Raw genomic sequence first — 27,073 nt, forward strand, 5'->3', positions numbered from 1 at the left:
TGGTTTTAAAATATTTAAAAAAAAAAAGTAAAAGAAAAGATTATGAAAATGGAAAATAAGATTTTTGTTACACCAAAAATAATTATATCCGTAAAAATTATATAAGTTTGAATTATTATCTAATAAAATATGTATTTGTACTCAATGGTTTATTCTTTTTGTTCATGTTTATCGTAATTTTTAAGATTTCGTGCTATCTAAGGGTACAGGTTGTCAGAGGTAGCCTCGTTTTTTTACCTATACAACTGGATCTGGTAAATTAAAAACGGTGTTAAAACCAGGTCTTTACCACCTTGTCCTGGCTTTGAAAGCAATCTCATCATCTGAAGGATGAAACCTACAAATATAAGTAGAAAGAAGTAACAATATTCTATCGGAATTCAAAAGTAATCAAATCTTGCCACGAAAATTACACGCTTCGGTTAGACAAGAATTTGAGAGGCCTCTTTGTGTCAACGCGTCTGTTACTACATTCCCTTCACGCTAATAAAGTGTCCTGGTATTCAAAGCAAGCAAAAATTTTCAAATATCGTTTCTTGATTCTCTAGCGGCTAGAACTAGGGCCTAGCCTAAACTACTGTTTTTCCGATCGCATTTAACTCCAGAAGAGCTACCTTTGTGGATTCAACTCACGATCAACATGTTTGATTTCTTGGCGTATCTGATATAAAGCTTCGAACTTTGGGCCAAGCGTTAAAGAAAAATAGTTCACAGCCCACGGTTAGAATATTGGATGTCCTGGTTTAGGGTAGTAATATAATATTTCCGAGATTTAAAAAAATTATGAGCGAAATACAAATAAACAAATCCCATATGAATTATGATGGGTGTTTTTCATAACTTCTTAAGGCACATCCAATGTTACATGATTCCAGTCTATGCCTACAATAAATATAGAAGTTACGTGAGTATTTTACACCAAACCGTTACATTTTATGAAAGTTTAGGGCGATCAAGGTAAGGATTTTTTAAAAATTATTTTAAAGGTGCTATGTCTACAAGGGATATAGAAGTTACATGAGTATTTTACACCAAACCGTTACATTTTATGAAAGCTTAGGACGATAAAGGTAAGGATTTGGTTTTCGAATTATTTTAAAGGTGCTATGTCTACAAGGAATATAGAAGTTACGTGAGTATTTTGCACCAAACCGTTACATTATATGAAAGTTTAGGGCGATCAATAGGATTTTGTTTTCGAATTATTTTAAAGGTGGCTGAAAAATTTGATGGTCCATTTAAGTTCAATGAATCTGAAAACTTTTTCAAAATTTGAGAATCGGTTAACGTGGCATGGGTTGATAGTAGGCGTGGTTGAATTTAACAAGCATGCGCTGTACATCCTACCGGTATTATAGTAAAGGAATATATGAAAAAAAACAGTAATAGACGCATACAATGATTGTATAAGATAAACAAAGATACATATTCATAATTATTATACTAGACTTGAGAATTCATGTCGACTGTGTTCCTGTAGATTTTTTTGGTGAATTTTGTTAGTGATCTAAACGTTGTGCGTTGAACGGCCGGCTTTCACCAATGTTATAGCAAAAAATTATTATTTCAAAAAAAACAAAACAAATTTTTGTGTTATTTTTCTTTCAAATGCAATCATTTAAGTTCGTATTTTGAACGAAAAAAATAAATATTAAATGTAAGTACTACTTGTTTTTATTAATTTTCTGGAACATCCACACATTTTATAGGAAGATAAAATGACAACTAATTTTTGACACGATGTTAATTTTATTATTTATTTGCATATGTCATAGTAATCTTGGAATTAAGATTTTAGTCGAGATTTCGGGTTCAATAAACCAAACTTTTAATTCGATCCATTTAGAACATGGATATCGTGTAAGTACAAGTTTTTGAAAAAAAAAGTTTTTACTTGAATTTGTAGATACAAGCGGGTTCAAAAAATTAATATTCAGGTTATTTCATGTCTAGGCCTGTCTGAAATAAATATATTTTTTTCAGTGTTTATTTAAAATTTTTACAATTTGTTGATAATTTGTTTATAATGGAATTATGGAAAGTAATTTCGCGAAAATTCATACTTAATTGAGTGTATGAAGCAATTTCATTTTAATAAAAATTGCTTGTTCATTTTTTAATTGATTATTATAGAGATTACCTTGACCCTAAATGTTCGTTTTTTTTTTATATTTCGATGAAAATTATTGAAAGTTATTTTCTATACACGCTACGTGGACCTTAATGCCAGTTGGTGGTGTTTGATTTCACACGGTTATTTTTTAAATCTGATAATTTTATCTAGGATATACTCAAAAATGGTGGCACTGGCATTAGAAACCTATATTTCAGATTTTAAAAGATGATCAGATCTAGGCACCTGCTTTTTATTTGGCCCCCAATATTACAAAAAGGGATGATTTATTCTAATATCATGGGAGTATATGATACCCTTTTCTTGATCTAACATGGGTACTTTCAAAAAACGATTTGAACAATAATGAAGCTTCCCGTTTATGTTATTTTTCAAAATTATCTGATTACTTGAGAAAATAAGACCGGAATTTAAAATTACAACTCCGACTTTTACGGGACCGGGTGATCACCCTTGCCGCTTTGCTTTGCACGGAAATAAACAACGTATTGAAATTTCTCTGATATCATTCTAAAACTGAAACTGTATTCTTGTAAGCCCTTGTATTGTTTTATAAAAAAGACCACTCTAGGCCTCCATTTTATAAAAAAAGGCGTTATCTAAAATTTTATCAAGCTTATAGAAAACTTGTACTTTCTAGTTTTGGAATCTATTGCTCAAAAATATTCATCACCCCTTGCAATTTTTTACGGAGGGTTGAAAGAGTGAGGTCATCAATGTTTCTGAAAACATTCAAAATTGTAACAACAAACTTGAGACTAGAATTATAATACCTTGATATATATTACATATATACAGGGTATAAAAACTAGTCAAAACTTATGTATGTTTTGATAAGACAAAAAATTGAATTTTGATTAAAAATATTTGAATTAATTGAAAAATAATAAGAAAGTGATTTCTTGAATGACAGATGTTTGAGTTATGACTCATTTAAACCGGAGATTTATTTTAAAATCAATAAATTTTGGAATTATTCTATGACGTAAAAATTAACGCAAATACGTATGCTAAGAATTTTTATCATTTGAAAAATTCCCAATTATTATGGAATTATAAAGGATCCCATACACTGTTCAAATATTCTGTTAAAGCAACTCGGAGAACTAGGTTCTCCATTAGAAGAGCGATTTCTCGGATCGATTTTCAGTTCATTTCTTAGAAAATATTTATCCAATGGGGTTAAATAAACGGAATTTTCGTAAATTTTAGATCCTAATTACCCTAAAAATAACAAGACAAAAGGTTTTTTATTTTGTTAGTAAAATTATTGATTTTGTTTTCGATTTGGACAAAAATCATTATGATAAAAAATGTTCAACATTAAGTATTTTAAACCCCCGAACTAACAAAAGGGGTGTTGTAAGTTTTGTTTATGTGTGTCTGTCTGTGACATCGTAGTGCCTAAACGGATGAATCGATTTTGATTTTAATTTGTTTCGTTTGAAACGTAATCTAATGGATATTGTTCTTAGCTATGTTTCAAGTGCGAGTTTAGGGTACCGTACTCACAACAACTAAAAAATCGGCCATGATCCTCAAAATCGGTTCAGTTTGCAGAAGGCTCTAAGAAAAAAGGTAATTTAACTAGACTACAGCCTTAATAAGAAATAATTAAAACGTGAGTTATTTTCATCTTTTTAAATTGAATTGAATTGAATTTTGAAAGGGATCTTAACATTTAAGTGTCTAGTTCTAGTATATCATTAACAATTAGTTACATTGTTATATAAATATTTATTTCGTTAAAACATGTATTAAATTACAGCTTAATATAAAACTAATAAAAATTGCGTAGGTGTTTAGATTTAGATAGTAACTTATAAAATATATCCGTAAATACGATGAAATATTTTTTTTTATAAAGGCAAGTTTACATAGGTTTAGTAACTTAGTAACTTCTCAATGAACGTATACTCAATGTCACAAAAAATGCTCGTTTTAAAACATTCTAAGTGTTACTATTATAACATAACATATGATGCGTACGCTTAGAATGTTTTAACTGTGGCACTTTTTCTGACAGTGAGTGTACATATTAAACATTTTATGCAGTCCTCGATTTCAAATTCACATTTAAATATTAAGTGCTTTTCGAGAAACACAAGCAGATTACACGGCTTTAAGCAAACAAAAATCGGTATCGCAATAAGATTCTGTTGTAGCCTTATGGAAATTTCAACGTCCATACATACCTTACTTGTCTGATTAATTAACCGATAATGACCTGTTTTAAAAGACTCCATAGTTCTGAGGTAACAAGGACCCGAACGAACCAACGACAAATATTTTTCGAGCTTTTGCTGCCGAGCAATCTCTAGAACATCCGAAGCACTCTCAAATGAAATGCAAATTTCGATGATGTTTACTTCATTCAGATCCATCCAGAATCACCAGATCAAGACGAAGAGCCGTTTGTCGGTAATATTTCATAGATATAACCACAACGTCGATACCGTTTATTCCCGTTCCCAAATCGTCGTGTTCCATTTAATACGCCTTTTCATGGGTTCGAGCGCTAGCGGGCTTTATTCAGTGGCACGATCTTTTTAATGCTGGAGAGACTCGGTACCCAGACCAGTCTGACTATGTTACTCAATGTAACCTTGTTTATATTGAAATATGAAAATCGGAAGAGCTTCTACAATTCCTATTTGGGAATTGGGCGTACATTGTCGACCATAAACTCATCCACACGCTTCTACATTCAGGATAATGTTTGGTATATGGCCAGTTATTGCAGGATTAATTCGCTTCAATTGATTCGACGCATGAAGAAGGTGCACTCAGCCTCCGAAATTGAGGAGCTGATAAATGAAATTATCAGAGGAAAGGTGATAAAACACATATATGGTATTACAATGGGCTCTATAGCCTAAGTGTGTCCTTCGTGGACAGCCAATATAACCTAATCTAACCTAATTGATTCGACGTTTTGCATGATCGAGAAAAAGTTTTTTTTTTTTTTTTCTAATTAGTGTAAAATAGGCATAAATACATTGAGTTTATTAGATTAAAATATTATTTGTTTAATTCTCAGATTTATTTTATTTCTTTTTATTTATTTTTGTTTTATTTTTTAGTAAATGATTAAAAAAATTGATTTTAAAACTAACTAAATTTTTGTTTGAATATTGGCAAGGACACGTTCTTTTGTCACGTTTAAGACCATGTGTTAATTTCTAATGACATCGAATTCATATTAATCGGGTAATACCTAAAATCAAGAATAATATCACATTTATTTTTATTCTTCGATAAGAATAACGCTGAACGAATCGGATTCAAACTGCTGATGGGAAAAGTTTGACTACTTTTTCACTGAAACATATTTAGATGATATTTAGATAAAATTTTTTCTAATTTAAAAAAAAAATACTAATCTGATGTGTAAAATTTGATTCTCTACGAAAAATTTTATGTAAAATTTCTTGAAATTTTCCTTAGTTTATGAAATATTTGGGAAAAAATCAAAAGGGGTGCTTTTTCAACCCCTATCTTTAAATTCCAGCCTCTTATTTAATAGCCCTCCGCGGTTTTTGTTTTTTTAATAACCCATTGAACGAGAAAAAAATTAAATTCAATTTCAAAAATTTACAAGCGTTGGTTGCTCTGCCTTCAGTCATTTTGAAATGGCAAATCAAACTAATCACAAAGCAACTGTCGACTGTTAAATTGTATATAAAGTAAAACAAGTGAAAACAAACAATTGACTGAGTTAATTGTTGAAATACCATGCATAGTCAGTGTTGATTTCTTTATCACATTACACATGTAACACATACATAACTGATAATCAAGTATATATATATTATAAAATTTCCGCCTAATTGGCAACCTTACGGGTAAACAGTGATGTTTACGAAAAAATGTTTCAAACCAAATTGTTTAATTTTTGATAAGGAACATTTTTTACATTTAAACTTTTGTTCTATTTCTAACGTTTTACAAGATGGGTCCAACGGACCCAAGACCCAATTGACCTATGATGCTCATTTACGAACTTGACCACACTTTTTACGTCCTGAGTACGCTGTAAAAATTTCAGCTCGATATCTTTTTTCGTTTTTGAGTTATCGTGTCCACAGACGGACGGACAACCGGAAATGGACTGATTAGGTGATTTAATGAACACCTATGACAAAATTTTTTTCCTAGCATCATTATTTTTAAGCGTTACTAACTTGCGACTAAACTTAATATACTATGTATATTTCATATATACATGGTATAATAATATTACCAACTCAAAGATGTGAACCACTAAAAAAAACATCATTTATGTAAATTATACAAGGACGATTCAAAATTACAATTTTAGAGAGGCCGATTACCACTTTGTTAGGTATTCGAATAAATGAAGTTTCCAGCTTTGTAATACAAAGTAATTCTCTAGTACAGCTAATCTGGCATTTTGATTGGAAAAAATTTCAATGGTGGATCTGAGGTTATAGATCGTTAGGGGGGCATGTAAATAACTTTAAAAAAAATTAAGAAAATTTTTCATTCCGCTGTTTTTGAGAAAATCCAAAAAAATTCTGGAATGCGTTTTTCTCGGAATCTATTGGTTTAAGGAAAAAGTTTTTCAAATAAAAAATGTAGAGGACATTGTCAACTACATTTTATGTCATTTGAGCAACGTCATACGAGTTAAATTACAAAAAGTAGGTGGCGCTAAAGTATCAAAAAAAGGGTTTTTCACGATTTTCATTAAGAAAAAATGATTTTTTTTGTAAAAGTGTAAAAGAGAAAGTTGTTTGACTCAAAATTAGCTTCAAAGAACCGTTAGCTGCGGTGTGTTGCATGTTTGGCCTATAGCTCGGAAACGGTAAGTTTTTCATAAAAATTGTTTAAATAAAAGTTGAAGCTAATTTTGAGTCAAACAACTTTCTCATTTACACTTTTACAAAAAAATCATTTTTTCTTAATGAAAATCGTGAAAAACTTTTTTTTTTATACTTAAGCGCTACTTTTTGTAATTTAACTCGTATGACGTTGCTCCAATGACATAAAATGTAGTTGACAATCCTCTACATTTTTTATTTGAAAAACTTTTTCCTTAAACCAATAGATTCCGAGAAAAACGCATTCCAATATTTTTTTGGATTTTCTCAAAAACAGCGGAACGAAAAATTCTCTTAATTTTTTTTAAGTTATTTACATGCCCCCCTAACGATCTATAACCTCAGATTCACCATTGAAATTTTTTCCAGGCCGGCCTTTTTTTCGTCTAGATTGACTGTATCACTCTCATTATTTGCAATGAATAATAATAATAGCACTTAACATGTCTAGTCTAATGACTGTTTTCCTGAACTAATTTATTTATGCCTAGGACTGATGAAGTAAAAATAATTAAATCCTAATTACCAAATATTATTTAATAACTAATTCGAAAAACATTTTGTTCAAAATTACTTGCTTAGACTTTTTTTTTGCTCTTTTGAACTTAAATTAAAAGTGCGTTACGTCATTTTGTGTCAGCATAAATTTATCTCAAATAACTTTATTTTAAAATATAATTTTGGTTTGCATTTCCTGTACAAAGTGATTAGAAAACTTATTAACTCTCTTTCAATATTGAAATTGGTCTGATTTATTTATATTTAGAAACACATTAAAATTTTGTTTTAACGATTATTATTTCTAACCGTTCCAAACTTATGATTATGTTTTAATTTTTAATTACCGGATGACCAGTTTTTAACGTTACGCCCTCTTTTTTTTTCTTAGGGTGCGAAATTTTGAAAAATAAAAAGTCTTGTGATGCCACGTGTTAAAATTTAAAATATTATCAAGTGAAAACAAACAATTGATTGACTTAATTGTTTAAATATCATGTATAGACAGTGTTGATTACTCTATCACATTACACATATACATGTCACACATACATAACTGATAATCCCATATTAATACATATTATAAAATTTGCTATCTAATGTGTGCCCTCGTGAGTAAACAGTGGTGTTTACAAAAAAAATGTTTCAAACAAAAGTTGTTTATTTTTTGATAAGGAACATTTTTTACCTTTAAACTTTTGTTATATCTCTAACGGTTTACAAAATGGGCCATACGGCCCAAGGTCCAATTGACCTATGTTGCTCATTTACGAACTCGACCTCACTTTTTACGTCCTGAGTGCGCTGTAAAAATTTCAGCTTGATATCTTTTTTGGTTTTTGAGTTATCGTGTTCACAGACGGACGGACGGACACCGAAAGTGGACTAATTAGATGATTCTATGAAAACCTATAAGCGATACAAACTTGGGACTAAACTTAATATACTATGTATATTTCATATGTACATGGTATAAAAAGGCGAAATTGGGGGGGGGGTGGTTCACAAGGAATAAAATTTGTGTGACGTAATTTATGGATAAATAAGAATAAACTTTGAAATGTATCGTAGTCCAGTTACGAAAATCGAAGAGGGGTGACCCAAAAATTTGTGACATTCGACTTTTTATTCATTCATTCAATAGGGAGTTGATTGGAGCAATATAGGTTAATTGGGTCTAGGATTCGTAGGACGTAGCTCAAAAGGGGAGGGTTTTGAAGGTTGAGCCCATAAAAAATTTAGATCATCATGATCAAAACTACCTTAATACATAAAACATAGCTTTCAAAAAATGTTAACCGAAACCAAAAATCAATGTATTGTGTAGGCATAACCTTTAATGGGCCGTAGCTCGGAAGATAAGGGTTTTTGAAGATTGAGTCCATAAGAACTTTTGACCAGCATGATGAGCAAAAACTACTTTAATCATATTTTTCAAAAAGTTTTTAACCGAAACCAAAAATCAATATCTCATGTAGGCATAAACTTTGAAGGCCCGTAGCCCGGAAAAGAAGGGTTTTTGTGGGTTGAATCTTTTGAATTTTTTCTCAGCATAACTACCTTAATCCATAGTTTTGAAAAATTTTTTAACTGAAAAATCAATGTATTGTGTGCAGGTCCTTTAAATTGATTTTTGAAAATGCAAAATACATAACGCAAATAGTGTTACAATTTTTCAAATTTAGGACACAAACCTATTGCAAGCGAAATATATAAAACACTACACGGGGATGTCCCTTTTGCTTTGCATTCACATGCCAGGAAAAAGGGAAATCCCCGCGTTGTGTTCGCGCAATCTCTTGAGTGCGCGTTCCGTTTTGCGCATAAATATAGTTAAATTAAATAATAAAATTAAAAAAATCCTATAAATCAAATAAAAGTTGAACAGTATACACTTGAGTGAATACCATTTACAAAGTTTTATGATAAAAAGTAAAAATTCATTAAACAATCAAGTAATTACAAATGAATGTTAACCGACTTACATCTTACAAATAAAAGTTGTAAGTGTTTATTTTAATGTTTGAAGTATAATTATTTAAAAATAAATTGTGTATGGTTAAGTAAATATAAAGATACAAATTATAATTAATTATCGTTAAGATAATAATAATATTATTTTTAGTAGGTAATTCTTTTTACTAAAATTCTTTTATTGTCACCGTACTAATCTTAGGTAAGCTATTACTTATGGCGTCAGCGTCAATCATATAACTTATAAGTCTTTATGTCATAAGATACCAAATTAATAAACTTTATATGCACATGTCAGTGCTGGATTAATCCATGTTGGGGTCCAAAGGCAATGCAATTCTCCGGAGTATGTGAAAATCAGACAGTGCCGTTGTTTTAGTCTTCGTTCATCAATTTGGGACCTTTTCCCTTATGTGAGGCTTCTCATAAAAATTTTTCTTCTCCTCATATACAGTGTGTCGCATTTAAGATGAAGACACTCTCATTTGTGCGTTATTTGTAGGAATATCAATTTGAAATTTTGCACAGTCATTAAGGGTAATGGGTCACATTTTTTACGATACTTAACCGAAACCGGAACTTTAAACTCAGCCTACTATAAATTGACAAATAGGACTATTCTTATATATTTTGCCTAGCGTCAGAGATGGTTAGAAATATCGAAATTCATGAATCTAGACAAAAAAATAAGAATAAAATTTTTCGATATCTGCCTAGATTTTCGAAATATTGAAAGCAAAATAATTAAACAAAATTTTCGATATTTTGAAATTACTCCAGATATCGAAAAATTTTATTCTTACTTCGTCTTATATTGCCAATTTATAATATAAATTCACTATCAAAATTGAAAATATATACTTTTTTTAATTTATGTCCCCGCTGCCGTGCTCATACATCCTTAATTAGTCGAGCACAACGTGTTTTTTTAAATTATTTATTAAGGTTTCAATTTTAAATAGTTTTTTTTTTATAATTTCTACCGAATAGCTTTGAAGAAATCTATGAAAACAAATCATCCATCTACCGTTTTACCATGAGACCAATGTTAAATATCATTGTTAAATATGTCTACTTTTGAAGTCATTTATTTATTTAAATAATCCTGCAACCGCTCCTAAAATTTTTAGAATTGATTTAGACTTAGTCAAACTTCATAAAAAAACAAGTGAAAACAAACAATTGACTGAGTTAATTGTTGAAATACCATGCATAGACAGTGTTGATTACTCTTATCACATTACACATGCATACATGTCACACATATACGTAACTGATATCTCCATTTAATACATGCTATATAATTTACACCTAATTTGCTCCCTCAGGGGTAAACGGTGATGTTTACGAAAAAATGTTTCAAACAAAAGTTGTTTATTTTTTCAGAAGGAAGATTTTTTACATTTAAACTTTTGTTCTATCTCTAACTTTTTACAAGATGGGTCCTACGGACCCAAAGGTCAAGACCCAATTGACTATGTTGCTCATTTACGAACTTGGCCCTCACTTTTTACGCCCTGAGTTCGCTGTAAAAATTTCAGCTTGATATCTTTTTTCGTTTTTGAGTTATCGTGTTGGCAGACAGACGGACAGACAACCGAAAATGGACTAATTAGGTTATTTTATAAACACCTCTATCAAAATTTTGTTCATAGCATTAATATTTTTAAGCGTTACAAATTTGGGAATAAACTTAGTATACCTTGCATATTACATATATGTATGGTATAAAAATCAAGCTTTTTATTTAAAATTGGCTTGGTGTCCATACATCCTTTACGCTTGTTCAATTTATTTGTTAAATAAATAATTAAATCATAAAATTTCAAATCATAATATTGAATTTAATAAAAATAAAATGTTTTATATTAGCAATAATATTAAAACAAATAAACTAATCTGATCTGTGTAAAAATAAAATTTCTATTTATATTAATTAATCAAATTATTTGTCTTTGATTTCGAAATATATGCTTCATGAAACATCAGAAGTATGTTTATTCGATGCGCTAAATGAAGGCTTATAATTATAGCTATCAGGGTGTCTAGCGGTCCTGTAAATCAGGGAATACAGTATTTTTTGAAAATTCAGGGAAACCTCTTCGGTTTAGTTTTATTGATCACTGCAATTTTTCTTAAACATCATTGTTTTTTTCTGAATGGGCAAATTATGGCAAAACTTTGGTGTACATTTTCTCCAAAAATATAAAAGATAGAACAAAAAAACAAAAGAAAAAATTTGCTAAAAAATAAAAATTCAAAAATACTTTTTCAAAAACTAGTACATATATGGCAGCCGGAAGGCTAGGTTAAGATGCTTTTTTGCAATGTTATTTGGATCGCTTAGAGAAGTGTGAAACTACGTTTTGCAAAAAAAAAAGTTATGTTACCTGCGTAATAGCTTTTTTTTTGCTTGCAAAGTTTCACACTCCCCTAAGGGGTCCAATTAACATATCAAAAAAGCAGATTTACATCGTGTTTTGTGTTTTTAATGTAAAAATGGACTAGCGTAATTCTTTAGCATAAAACAATATAATTTTTCATCCTTACTTTAAGAACTTCTGTTAATAAATTTATTAACTGCATTAATACAAAGATAACAAAATTGCAATCTTGTCCCACTTTCTGTATCAATCTCAGTGTTTTTAGAATGTAATTATATTTAAAATTATATCATCAGTTATATTAAGAATTATCAGAAGGTGAATAATTTTTTTCTTATTATCACAAAAATAATGCCTTACGTTTTAAATTATTTTCAATGCTTTATGGTAATTAGCTATAAAATATACAATCATTTACCAAATGACATGTTTTGTTATAAATCTAAACATAGGGGACTGATTATATAATAACAAAATACAATGTAATTACTAAATTAAACATGGTCTATGAGACGGTATAAGGTCGATCTTCACTCATCTGATAATGAGCCTAGACAAATTTTTTTGATTTTTAAACGCCCCCTATCATAGTTTTTCTATCGAAAAATGTTCAGGGCTATTTTCAAAATTTTCTAATTTCGTTGGAGCATTTTCTTCTATACAATATCGCATACAGAGCCGATCAGGCAGTTATATTTTCCTATAAAATAAATAAAAAAACATTATTTAATTAATTAACTATCATTTTTCAAAATTTGAAAAAGTTTGACCGAAATGCAGATTACATCTAATTTGTGCGAGGTCATTCGGATCTTCTGCTCAAAGTGGGCAAAAATGCAAATATATCGTAAAATGAGTTTTTTTTTTAAAGAAATAAGAATGGCATTTATTTAAAATTGCATTTTCCATCCTTTTATCTAATTATAATTCCAGTTTTTCCTTTAATTTTTCGAAAAGACTAGCATATGTATATAATTTTTATTCTCTTTATTATCTCGATATTTATGCGGTTTTTTTTTTTAGAATGATGACACTAAAATTTATTTATTATATTTTTGAAAAACTATTAATTTAAATAAATTCATGATAAAGTGATAATGTAACATTTTATCTTATTATTTTTCTCTTGATTAGAGAAAAAAGTTTTACATAAAATACCGAAATATCGTTTATATTTTAGTATTAAAACAGATACTTTATGTAAAATATATGTAGATATAAATAACAAAAATCATGAGACACGGAATTTTCTATTTCCTCTGAAATATCCATAATGAATGTAAATGGCAACATATTTTGAGGATCCATTTCCAAAATCAAAATTGCAAATATATATTTTTTTAATTTGTGTCTTTTGTTTAAATTTACAGTCGGAAAATGGATTTACAAACTGCCTTAGTATGTGGAGCAGTGTTCGTACTTACAACAGGAGTATTATTATTAATATCAGTATTTGGAATTAAATCAAAAAGTTTTGAAGAGGCGTTAGCTGAACAGCGAGACCTAAAGGCTGGACTTTTAGGTATTTCAAAGCAAGCAAAATTAAAGCATGCAAAAGAGAAGAAATTGAAAAAGTTAAATCGAAAGAATAAGGAGAAATCATTAGTAGCGGTTTCATCTTCATCGGATGGTGCTAGCGGCGATGAAACAACTGCTTCATCCTCAAACGAAACACCAGACGTTCTAATCAACGATGTAAATACTAAAAACATTCCCATTATAAATGTCAAACCCAATAATAATATCCACGTTGAATTTGTTATCGACGAACCTGAAATTATTCCACCAGAACCTCAAGTTATTAAAGTAAGTTATACCAAATTTAAAAACTATTTTAAAAAATCGTTGGTATTACATTCAAAACCGATTATAACGATATTGGAGAGACCTGAAATTATGGTTGTTTTGTTATAAGCAATATCTTCATTTTATTTACATGGAATAGTTATCTTCTGCGAGAAATATTGCTTATTTACAAGAGCGACAAATTCTCCGAAGAAAAATGAAAGCCTGATCGTCAAAAGATTAGTTGTTCACATATGAATTTATATTTGGATTCAGTCAGATATTTGTCAATCCGTCGTTATGGGATTTTGATACTAAGAAAGGCTCTATTACACTATAGGTGTTAGCTCGCACAGATATACAGGTGTTTTTAAATTGACATGTGCTTGAAACTCGACAAATAAATTTAATCAAGGAAATTGCTTCAAACGAAAAATGTTAGTTTGACGCACACATCTTATACCAGCATCGAATTCGATCTAAGTTTTCAGGTTCAATTAAAACCTCAATCTGATTCATAAGTGACAAACATTTGATGAACCCTTTAAATTTCAAAATTTCAAAGTTGTTCTTTATAAATACGCAAACATTGTTTTGTAAACCGAATAGTTTAGACAGTAATTGATAACAAAAATCTAGCTTTTTGTGCGTTTTTCATTCAATTTGAACAAAAATGGGCTTTATAGAAAAACAAACCACTTTTATTGGATTTATTGGAAATTTTTTTTCGAAAAGTGCCTAGATTTCGCAGAAATGGTTTTGAGACAAAGCGATGTCTCTATAAATGGTTTTGATTGTTTTATCAGATTTAAAAACCATTGAATATAATTACTGATATTAAATGCTTTATTTAAAAACAGGTTGGAAGAAAGAAGCAACGTGAATTGAAACCAATTAATGTACGTCCAATCCTCGTGAATCGTGACCCAAGTCCCGTATCCAGTTTTACACCAATTGATTCACCGAAAACATTGAATCATTTTGAAAAAATTCATCCCAAGGATGAAAAAGAATTACTTAAATCTCAAATTGTAAGAATACATTTTTTAAATTAATGATTTGGTTTTTTTTTTTTTTTTTTAATTTCCCTGAAGATCTAAAGCAAAAATGATTGCACTGTCGAAAACTTCTTTCGTCGATGCGTAGGTCGGTGACGCTTCAAATCATCGTACGGCAAGTCAACTTTGGCCTTGGGGTTTTGTCAATTAACAGATTCGACCAGCTCTGTTAATTGACTTAGAACCACTAGTGTAAAGCTCCAGACAACCAACCACAGAGTTGGTTGTCTGGAGCTTTCATTTATTGCTAAGTCTTGAATATTTTTGGCTATGAGGCTAATTTTTATCATTTAAAATTTCCCCCACTCCATTTTATAATTCCTTTTTTTAGGTTGAGAAAACTAATTTATCACCGAAAACTAAAAAGAATAAGAATAAAAATAAGAATAAAGATACTGAACAAGAGAATATTCCAAGTGATGTTGTAGTCACTGAAACTAACGTCGTATCTGGGAAGAAAAAACAATCAAAAGAAAATATCAATGATGGTAGCAATAATCCATCTCCAAATCCTAAAAAACAAACGAAAGCAAAGAAAGAAGTTTTACAACAACCGGACAAGGTAAAGCAAGACACATTACCAGAAAAAGTGAAAAAGGACACTTTACCTGAAAAAGGTAAAAAAGAAAATCCACCATCAGTGGATAAACCAAAAGTTGAAGAGAAAGTGGACAAACAAAAATCAAATACTCAAGCTAAGACTACTTCAAAATCAGAAGTTACAGAAAAATCAAAAGCATCGCCAACAGAAAAGAAGCAGAATGAGAAAAATAAGAATAATCAATTGAAGAAAGAAAATTCTGCTATCCCCACCACAAAAAGCAATCAAGACGTAACTAAGAAAGATGTGGCTGAGAAAAAAGATCAAATAATCGAGAAAACTAAAAAGGAACAACAAAATATTGACAGTAAAAAATCTCAAACAAAAAACCAAATCAATTCAATTGAAAATGGTAACAAAAAAGTACAATCAAATCCAAAAAAAGTAAACAACGTTGATGCGAAAAATGATATTGAGAAAATGAAAAAGGATTCTGTGGAAAAACTCAAAGTTGATAATATTAGTAAAAAGAATAATAAAGTTGTTGAGATTATAGAAAAAGTAACAAATCAAGATGTATTGGTAGCGTATGAAAATGGAAAAAAAGATTCACCTCCATTAAAGAAAAATAAAAAAGAGAATTTAATTGAGAAGAAACTTGATAATGATTTGGCTGTTTTACAAGATAAGAAGGATGTCCAAGAAAAAAATAAAAAGAATACTGAAATGTATAATGGATTTAATGGAGTCCATCATGTTCAAAATGCGGTTACAAGTAATGGTATTTCGGCGAAGGAGAGCAAGAAGCGTAAGCGTGAATTAAACGCTTTACAACAAATGAGTAAGTTTTTTTATTTAACTTTCCGTGGCTTCAAATATGCGATTATATGAACTTGAAAAGGATTTGTAAGATAAGACACTAATAGTAGGGGACCCAGAGAGTCGAGACACATTCGAGTACATTCAACTAAGTATAATATTTTTTTAGGTGGTGACAATACTGGAGTGAATGTAAGTTTACTAGTTCCACTTGTCCGCAAAGCCGAATTATCACGTAGTGAAGTACAAATTTTAATTGATTTACTTCTAAATAAACAACACGATATGCCTGTTGCGCATCAAGAATGGTCCGAGGGTCGTTCAGATCCCGTAGTTAAGTTGCGTAAACAATTGGCTGAACGTGAAAAAGCTTTACAAGCAGAACAAGAAGCGCATGTTGGAGTTGCTGCAAAATTGCGTGAAATACGTGGTGAATTAAATGCATGTATGCAAGCGAAGCGACAATTTGAAGAGGCTAATGTTCAAGTTTTAAATGATCGTCAACAATTGATTAATCGTTTACAACAGAATTTGGAACATTTACAAGCGGAAAAACAAATGTTAACAAAACAATTGCAACAAGTAAGTAATTTTGCTTCGAATCTTAAGATTAAGGAAATCTGTCAATTATAGTAAGCCTTATTTGCTAAGACAATCCTCCGATCTTCTATGTACAAAATAGTTTCTTTCTAAGCTTTTCTCAGCAAAATGTCATTTGCAAATCCGATAAAAGATTTTCATTTTTAAGAAGTCAATGGTGCTGCTTTGCCTCGTTTTATCTTGCTCTACGTGGGAGTTTCAATTTTAGGTTTCAGAGAAAGAAACAGTTTCAGGAAAACCTCCATAAAAAGATTGGAGTTATTTAGTATTCCTATAAAAAGGTGAAACTAGACTTCACCCAGATCGGTGCCTTTTTTCCTGCTATTTTCTCCACTCGACTTTCACGTCCTTGTTATATGGACTCGCGAGAAGATTCCCACCAAATTTTAAAAGAATCGATCGATTAGAACTTGAAATATCATGTCAACCACCTCAAAAAATGTTATTTCAAGAAAATCCCGTTTTAAATTTAAGAGACAATACCGGAGTTATTCTAGATATTAATATTTAATAGATAGATCCATAAATTCGGCCTTCTTCTAGTGGAGTTCTTGAAAAGAAAGAGTCCACATGTCATCCGGCAAAATATGTCGTTTATTTTGTGATACGTTCCACTCGACCGGCTTACATGCCGCGACACAAAATCCACTGTATCTCTAAAAATAATTCGAATTTTGAAAAATCCGTTTAAGAACGTACCTTTAGGACTTTGAAAAAATCAATTTTTTCAAATTTCTAAAGCAGAATACCATCTTAAATTTTTCAGTTAAACGCTAAATTAAACGAAGAACGTCATTCTACACGTCAATTCCAAGATGAGCATGCAAAATTACAAAATCAACGTCAGCAATTAGAATTAGCTGTGTCACGGTTAACCGAACAACACAAGGAAAACGATGCAGCATTGAAAAATAAGATTGGTACATTACATAACGATTTACAGGAACAAATCAATGTAGCAAATGCCTTGAGACGCGAAGCTCATGCAGCTCGATCTGAAGCTGATGTGTTACGAGATAGAATATCTCATTTACAGACAGCGGCTGATCAAGCACAAGAACTTGCTCGTCAACTTGAGGTTAGTTAACAATATTTATTTATCGTTTTGGTACCGATTTAGGTTAGGGTATTAAATGATATAAATATGAAATTTTCTGTGGCTCTTAAATTTCTAGTCATTTTGAAATAACTATCAAATTCTACGGCACGCCTTATACCTATTATCTGGCTGACTGATTCACTGACTCATGGATTAACTCGCAGCTGAAACCGCTGGATCAAGAAGTACAATATTTTGCACAAGGAGTTAAAATAAGGGTTAGAAATACGCATGAAACTTGGTCAATTTTAAAGTTAGAAATGTAAAAAATGTCTGAGGTCATTATTGGGTCAGTTTTTTTTTTAATGTTCTGGAAGGTGCTTAGATGAAAATCTACATCCAATTTGGTGCCGCTAGAAAGTTTGGCCATTGCTATTGGCCAAATAAACCAAATATGGGAATCCATATCTGTGTGATTTTTGAAAATTTTAAAACTTTGGAAATATTCAACAAAATAATCCAAAAAATATACTCGGGGGTTTTCTCCCTGCTAGGTCAAAACAGCAACATTATGTAAATATTCGACAAAAGGGACCAAAAAGGTATACACGGGAGCTTTTAGGGACGCTGATATTAGTAGCAATATTCTGTAAATGTTCAACAAAATAGACAAGAAAAGTACACTTGGAGGTTTTAAGAAGGGTCTCTGATCACGATTCCGAAGTCATAATTCCAATATACCTATCGCCTTCTGGTGTAATTCACTCCCGGCTGCTGGTCGATATATGTAAATATTCGACAAATGGACCAGAATGTATATTCATCGGTTTTTGGAATCACTGATCACGGTTCCGAAATCAGAATTTCGATATACTACCCCCTCTCCTCCCTCTTAGGATAGTTTATTCTCTGCTGGTCCAAAACAGCAATATTCTGCAAATATTCAATAAAATTACTTAAATGGCGTCAGTGTGCACTAAAATGGGAACTGTATCACTGTTTTATGAAAATTCATTCTTTAAGGGGGTAAAATAATAAATGAAAGCCTTAAACCCCTATATAATTTAGGAACATGGTCGTCCGGGGAGCCAAGCTTGCGACCAATTGCAAACGCAGTAAGTTCCTGCTTTATTTTCCAAAAGATAATATAATTCAATAGAAAGGATGGTAAGGAAAGAAGTAAAGTTGGTGTTTAGGGGGCGGGCTAAGCTGGGGTTAGTGGGTTACAGAATAACATGTGATCGATTTGTCTTTAAAGATGGTATTTTCTATATTCCGAGTGGTAAATAGAGGGGATATGTGAAGACAAGGAACGTGCTCTATATTAATTAATTGATTTTTTAAATAAAGCCTATTCTTATAATAAATTATCAGTAGTTTTAAATATTGATATTCAAACATATACAGAATATATAAAAAATTAACTCTGTTAATTATGTTATCATAACTTGTTTTGTTATAGGAATCACATCATACAGTTGCAGAATTAGAACAACGTTTAACAATATCAATGAGTAACGCACAAACAATGAACGAACAATTAAATAAATATGAAGATGATAAATTAAAATCACATTCTGAAATACAATGTTTACAATCACAATTAGAGTGTGCGCACAAAATAGCAAAACAACAACAAGAGGACAACGAACGTATCATAACACAATTAAAAACAGAATTAGCAACATTTAAACAGAATGCCAATGGTTCGGCAGAGGATGATAAACAACGTCAAGTTGAAATATTAAATTTACATAATGAGTTGGATTCAGCGCGGGCTGAATTGAAAGCATTGAAAGATGAACTCAACCAGCAAAAAGAAAAGAATAACGTAAGACAAAAAATATAGAAATATCTTCCTTTCTCTTTCTATCTTCTATATTTTTCTGCATGTAAAATGAGGGATTCTTAGACCTTCTTCCTCTATAAAAGAGGTACTTCATTAAAAATGGCACACATAGAATCATGAAAAATAGCTTCAAATAATTTTAAAAGAGCTTAATCGTGATACCACCACAAAAAAAATTTGTAAATTAAACATTTTTAATGTATCACCTTATATATTGATTTGTTCATTATAGATCTGTGTTCATTTTTATAAATTTCTTTAAGCGATTCAAATTGCAACTTTCAGAAGAATGGATGTCGTAGCTTTTTAGATTTAGTTTAGACTCAGCGCCGCGATAATAAAAAATGAACCTTTTATCAGATCATCCAGCTGATAATTTTCATTGAATAAATATTATAGAATACGTTGAGATATTTATTTATTTTGTTATTTAAAAGATTGCTCTCCCGTATTGTTGATATTTGTAATTTTTGATAAGCACTTTTATTATAAATTTTGTACTTTATCGTATTATCTTTTTCTTGTAAAATGGATTGAACTCATGATGTGCATTGTTGCTGAAATTCTCAGTTTAGCCATGTAAATTTAGTGCCTTCGGTTTATTTATTTCTCTTTCCTTTTTACTTTTTGTTCTGCCTTAGCAAATTCATGTAAAATAACATTTCCTGAATTACATTCAGCTACACAGCAATATTTATTCGAAAGCATTTTATTTTATATTCAAAAATAAAATTTTTGGTCGCCAAAAAAATTTTTTTTCTTAAATCTTTACTGCAATTAAAATGCGTGGTGACAACTTTACCGTCCGTTTAACCAACATCAATCAAGAATTTTTTGACCCTTAACCATTGTCCAAATATAGCCAAGCTAAATTATTTAATCGTTGGTAATCACTATAAACAGCACTGGTCGCTTTTCGGACCGTTGAGGCATCAAAATTTCAATCGAGTATTTATAGTCCATAAATTATTCGGGGAACTGAATTTCCTGGCACTATTAACACAATCAGACTGATCTGGATATCGAGCCACTATGGCCTTAATGGGAATAAAATAACGGACTCTTTGGCACGAGGGGAGCCTTCTCAAACGTCACTTTCATCTGAGCATACCATGATCCCACTTCTAGTGCCTGTATGGAAGACAATGAAATCTCCATACACGTTATTTGCACCTGCAGGGCGTCAGGTTTAGAATGTTTTAGTCCGAAATTTTGGATCCATCAATCTTGGGAAAAATCTCGGCGGAAAAGCTGTTCTGCGTGGCGTCTGGCTTTGGCAGAATTATATAGCATGACATCTCACTTTTGTTTGGCAGGTTGTTTCCAAGAAGGGGACAGAGGACTCCTTAGTCTAAGTGCTATAGACCCATTTGCCGTATTCCTCTTATTATTATTATAATGCCCTGTTAGATAATGTTAAAAATTGAAATTTTTGTCGATTATCTGGCAAAATGATTCCCAACTCACATTATTAACGTACGTACGTATTACTGTATAATAAGTCAGTGTTTCTCAATATTTTTGATATGTAATGCAAACTCAATAATATTCTATCGTGATTCAAAAGTTTGAGAAAAAATGTAATAGATATATGTATAAACGATAGTAATTCAATTTTTATGTTATAGGCTGATTCTCTTCCTGAAACCAACTTTGAACATATTGAAAACAATTGAGCACATCCCTGAACATGTTTTTTTTAAGTAGACTTATTTATATTTTAAAAAAATTGAACCCAGACGATTCTCACCCATCCATTCTATCGAATTAATCGATATTATATAAGCCATAATATATATCATGTTTAATAAAATGTTTTTCTACTAATTTTATTTTAATTTTCTCTTCTTTTTTTATGACTGTAATTTCAGTTTTATTTGTATAAGTAATTTTTCTTTTTTAAATAATATTGCATGCATGAATTTTCTCAAATATTTTATGATTTTGTTTGCATGGAATTTTTTTTTATTTGATGCTTCAGGATATTCGACAGTTGAATTGGAAAGTGATGGAGGCATTAAATGCTGCAGAGAAAGCCAATGAGAATGCTAAAAAAACTTTTAATGTAAGTGTGGAAATAGAAATAATTTGGCTACAAATTGCTATCTTACTAAAATATGTACATCGTTAAGGTGATCCTGCCGCTAAACTGTGCCAGCTACCAATTTATTAGGATTTAGGAAAAAATAGATCGATAGAAATTTCTGTAATAGTGTCCCATTTTTAAACGTTTTAAAGGGCTAAAAACTTCAGAACCCAACCAACTCGTAATTTGAACAATTCAATTTGAACAGATATAGGAATATTCCCATAGAACACTCAAGTAAAACAAAAAGGGAGAGGTCCCACTAGAGAATATTAATGTAGTATTTGGCACACCTTCAAATTTCACTATAAAACCCGTAAAATATATGCTTTTTTTTTTTATTAAAACGAATATTTTTTTCTCGAAAATTTTTAATGGATCACCTTAAGAGCGTTTCCATCACTTTCAAAAGAAAAAAAACTTAAAGTTTAAGAAAAGAATACTCCAGGTACCTACATGAGTATTTTAGCCTAGTGAAATACCTATCCTGAAAAATAACCATTGACTTCGGCTCTTACACCAAAAATATAAAGAAATTGTTGGGGTTCCTTCAAACAACAATTTCGGCCTGGTCTGATAATCTTTTTCTCTCACGGTTACTTCGAAAAATAATGATTGTAACTCTCTTTGGGTTGAAAAATCTTATCGCCATTTAAACTGTCTTTAATACCATGCTGCGTGAATATTTTTAGAAGAGCTCGCCGAAAATAATTTTCAAATAGTTAAAACTGTTTCAAATTTCTACAATTTCTAAAAAACTTCTCATTTTATACTAGAGGTCATAGGGATTAAGATAGGATAGGTTTGGTTAGAGTGACTATCCTGGGGTGGGACACACTTAATCCATAGGGTCCGTTGTGATATCAAGCATAGGTTAGGTTAGAATGGCTCTTCTGGGGTGGGGCACACTTAATCCATAGGGTCCGTTGTGATACCAAAGAAAGAGTTGGTCCATATCTCCGGCTATTAATCCATGAACCATTTGGGGCTGTTTAGAGACAGCAGGGGCACTTTGACGTCAAAGGTCGGAGAGGTCGTCAAAGAAAGTCTGTCCATCTTTTTATGGAAAGAGCTGGACATATATAGTCGATGACACATCGTCGTCTCTTCCTCTCCACTATAAGGATTAAGATAAGTTGCTACGAAATTCGAGATTTAAATCGCCCATCCCCCCCCCCCTCCAATTTCCGTCTATTAAAAACAACAATAATCATAAAATTATTGTAAGACATCTAAGAGAGGAATTTCTGACGTAGTAAAATTGATTTTAACTAATTTTCTATCCTGTGATTTAACTAAACGATTTGAAAACTAATGTACTAAAATATCCAAAATGAGCTACGAACGATATATTTTAAAAAATTATTTTTATTTTCTAGGAAAATATTTCGCAAGTAATTTCTAAAGAACATGAAAATCAAAAGAAATTTTTACAACGATTATTCCCAGATATAAAAATCATTGGAACAACAACTCAGGAACAATTTTTAACGGAATATGAAAGATTAGTACGCGATATTATTACAAAAAATAAAACAGACGCGCAAGATAGAATAACAATACAACAAATGAAAGCTGATTTTATTCAACAATCAAAGGCAAAGGATTTAGAATTTACAAAACAAATGAAAGTTATTGAAGAAAATTTCCAGAAAGAATTACAAGAATGTCAGAAAAAATCCAGTAAACATTTAACGGATGCAAATGAAAAAATTGCAAAATTACAAGAACAAGCAAATCGATATAAAACTATTATTGACGATACAGTAAGTACTTCTTTATACAAATTAAATTTACGAAATTTAAAAAATATCCGTCAATTTTTTCTGATACGAAACCCTAAATAAATTTACCTTCGTCCTTCAAGCAACAATCCTCAACTCATATCAATGAGTTTTGTTTTATGAATCCGATCATTTTAATAACAATTTTATGAAAAATCGATTGTTTTTCTTAACTTTTAAGCGTTTTTAACATAGTTTTTTCTGTTTTCCTTGAACACTTTGACAAATTTGAAATATTTTAAAATTTGGAAAACAATAATGGATATTTTGTTTTTTAGCAATTGACGCTGAATAAATTAGAAATGAGTGTAGCAAAAGAAGAACAAAGTTGGAGAGCAAAATTGTATATGAAAGACGAAGAGATATCACAATTGAAAACAAAATATTCCCAAATACATTCCAAACAAATTTTAGAATTACAAGAAAAATTAACAGAAGAAGAAAAACGTAATAAAGAATTAATTTTACAATGTGAACAATTACGTGTTCGTGCGTTTGGTGCTTACGTAAAATTAGAAGATGTAAGTAATTACTTTTATTACAGTAACTTTATACATTACAGCCTGCGTCAAATCTAGTAGTTTTGATTTTTCGCATACTTGTTTATGATGTTGGACCAATTAATAATCCAAGTTTGTGACCTCGAGTGCCGAACGCAACAATTGGATAGATAATAGTTTTAGGACATATAAATCTACAATTTGAAGCTTTAAGAAGAGGGGGCTTTTCGCCGCCAATATTAATTAAAAAAATATTAGATTACAAGGAAAAATAATTTTTTTATAATAGTTTGTCTTTATCTATCGTATAGTGAGTGAAGTTTCGATTATACTTTACCGTGTAAATTTTTGTAAAAAATTTTCAAAAAATGTGAACATTTGTTGACAGTCTTACGAGAAAGTAAGATCCTACCAACTTTTCTTGAATTATACTACCAGTTATCGATTAGATGGGGTGAAAAAAACTAAAAATTAGTTTTCGAAATATTCAGGTTTCTGTTTTTGCACTTGTTTTTGCAGGAAAAGCTGTTAAGGCAGTAAGTAAATACTTTGATTTAAGACAATATTTTCCTGCTATACTTACATTTAAAAAAAGTCAAATACTTATTTTATTGAATTAAGGAGGTCCTTTCGTCGCCAATATTAATTTTAAAAAATGCACAATTTAGTTCCAGCCAGTAAAAGCATCATCTTAATAAGGTCTTAAATTTTTTTTTAGGAATCAAGTAGACTTTTATCCAGTGAACAAAATAGAAATGAAAATAGTCCGGATAGCAATAACAGTATTGACGATGTTAAGTTAAAGGTAAAGTAAAATCTATTTTATATCAAATCGTAATTATAGGTTAAAAGCCAGGGATCGTATTTGACACTCATTCCAAAACAGCTGAAAATTGGAAAAGTTGCTTTTAAGGTCATGGCTTAAAAATATTTTCCATGGACTTTTCTTTCTGGATGTTTGTAAAGTTTTTAAATTATGAGTCAGTTATTTTTCTAAAATTAATAATTTTTTTTAGGTTACAAATAATTCAAATGGACCAGCGACAGCTGATTCATCGTTAAGTGAGGTATAATTAAAATTAAAAATTTCCAAATTTTAGTGCTTTAAACAAACTTACAACTAATTTACTAATTAATTTATCATCGCTTTTTATTATTTATAATCTTTGTGCTTCTATCTAAGATCTGAATAAAAATTATTTTTCAATTTGAATGTGCGACCGAAGACTGAAAAGTTGCTTACTTCTAGTGCGATACCAAAACGAATTTCACTCTTGTATGAGGTATAGATATTGAAAAAATGTATTCTTATTTTTCGTCTAAATTCATGAAGTTATAACAAAATTCATTATCAAAGTTGAAAATAAAGTACAAATAATTTCAACACTAAATCTAAAATTGCCTTGGTGCTTGTTCGTTCAACCTTAAATACTGCGCTTGGATTTAGATCTATAATATCGCATTAGAAATAAAATTTCATAGAACCAGGTCGCTCTTCTAAATTTACTTTTTGTTCAAAAATACAATTTTTATTCAGTTCTTTACATGATTTCTTTCATTAACTAACAAATAACATTATTTTGGTGATTGGTATCATTTCAGTATCAATCATCCACGTCACCTAGTCCCGCACCTTCACACAGTTCACCGCTTAATAATAGTAATAACAGCGTACGATCTTCTAAAACTAAAAAGAAAAAGGTAATTTTTGTTTCATATCTTTCACTAACATTTTCTTAAACCAGATAGAATAAAGAAGAGTAGAATATTAAAAGAGAAACATACGTTGTTACCAGATGGCTTTGTGTAGTAAAAAAGTGATATGAACTTCTCTATCTTTTTTTAAAATATTTCGTTCTTTATCCTACTCTTATTACTTTAAACACTTCTTTTAAAATTTACACTGGCTACAGCAGGTTCATCTTCTTATTTAATGCTTTTCGGCGGGTACTTTTCAATACATTAAGATGGAAGTAGTAAAAAAAAAACAGATGTTTTTTTGCACTTCTAATTAAATTTCCAGCTTTGTGTTAGCAAGTTCATTTAGACACTGTGTTTTTTTGTGTTAGCACATTCATGTGTTTTTTTTTTTGTGCTCAAGAGGATACACTATTTACTTATACTGAGTAACTGGAAAAGGATAGTCTTATATTAACATATAGCACTATACTTTTCTATTTACATTTAATACGAAAAGAACAAATGTTACTAAAATTCACGTTAAATAAATGTACTTGTGGACAAAAAAAATGCGACACTTTGCTGTACATCAAATATATTTAGTGGTTTAAAAATACACATTAATAGTTAATATGTGTTTTAATGCAACCAAATATATCTGATATACAGCTTGGTCGCAATTTTATTATACGAAAGTATACTTTTCAATCGACGTCCGTCATTTTTAACGCTCACGTGACTTTGACCCTAAGATTATACCTGATTAAAATTTTTTTTTCTTTCTTTTTTTTAGGCAAAAAAATAACAGTATCTCAACAAAATTTTATTCTACGTTTAAGAAAAAAAAAATTACTTAAAAGAACGAAGCAATTAATACGCTATTTCTTACATAAGACTTAGAATCATTATATAATTACGGCAGTTATTTTAAGAATATTTTTATATTATTATTTAAAGTATTAAAACAAAAAACAAGAATCAATTATTAAAGACGACTTAAAAAAAAAAATATTTACAAGATATTTGTACTACTTAGCGCCATATTTTTATTCAATTTATTTTGATTTTGTTTTTATGATTTTGAGAAAATTATTTATTTAAAAATAAAAACGATGAATGAATTATGTAACGGAATTATGTGTTTTTGAGAGAAAATAAATTGAATTCAAATATACCGGTGTAACAAACAAACAAAATTAATATAGTATGTAACGCCAGAATAATGTATAATTTTTTTATGTTATAATTTAGATATTGAATTCTACGAATATACTCGCTTTTTTTAATAAAAAAATATTTTATAATAATTCAATATTAGTTAATAAATTTTTAGTATTTTTCTAAATTATTTAATCAAAAAATATCACCAAATAACTTATTTACAGGTAGACAGAGACTCATAGCCAGACCTAACTAAATGATTTAAAAAATGATTTGTGAAAAAACGTATATGCTATGAATTTTTACCCGATTGTCAAGGAGTGGTTATGTTTTTCGC

The 27,073-nt window shown here is 30.2% G+C and overlaps 1 protein-coding gene across 2 annotated transcripts; it reads left to right on the top strand.

Moving 5' to 3' along the window:
* The first annotated feature begins 1,494 nt into the window (after nt 1-1,494).
* On the top strand, nt 1,495-26,570 carry LOC123291875 (ribosome-binding protein 1). Of its 2 annotated transcripts, XM_044872308.1 has the most exons (14): nt 1,495-1,657; nt 13,205-13,640; nt 14,480-14,650; nt 15,009-16,059; nt 16,207-16,619; nt 17,404-17,715; nt 19,139-19,507; nt 21,507-21,590; nt 22,991-23,377; nt 23,674-23,916; nt 24,614-24,700; nt 24,912-24,962; nt 25,498-25,596; nt 26,369-26,569. In XM_044872308.1, exons 2-14 carry the CDS (start codon nt 13,212-13,214, stop codon nt 26,378-26,380), a joined length of 3,708 nt encoding a protein of 1,235 aa, XP_044728243.1. In that variant the 5' UTR covers nt 1,495-1,657; nt 13,205-13,211; the 3' UTR covers nt 26,381-26,569. The 2 variants fall into 2 exon arrangements, with proteins under 2 accessions (XP_044728243.1, XP_044728244.1); XM_044872309.1 differs by lacking the exon at nt 21,507-21,590 and having other exon boundaries at nt 26,369-26,570.
* The last annotated feature ends 503 nt before the right edge of the window (nt 26,571-27,073 follow it).

Source organism: Chrysoperla carnea, chromosome 2 (assembly GCF_905475395.1).
Source record: "Chrysoperla carnea chromosome 2, inChrCarn1.1, whole genome shotgun sequence".
NCBI classification, from domain to species: domain Eukaryota; kingdom Metazoa; phylum Arthropoda; class Insecta; order Neuroptera; family Chrysopidae; genus Chrysoperla; species Chrysoperla carnea.

Bases quoted from the DNA above. Each gene is read 5' to 3' on its own strand.
- LOC123291875 (XM_044872308.1), top strand. From the start codon at position 13,212: ATGGATTTACAAACTGCCTTAGTATGTGGAGCAGTGTTCGTACTTACA. The intron at 16,620-17,403 runs GTAAGTAATTTT...TAAATTTTTCAG, and splicing joins TAACAAAACAATTGCAACAA to TTAAACGCTAAATTAAACGA. The intron at 23,917-24,613 runs GTAAGTAATTAC...ATTTTTTTTTAG, and splicing joins CTTACGTAAAATTAGAAGAT to GAATCAAGTAGACTTTTATC.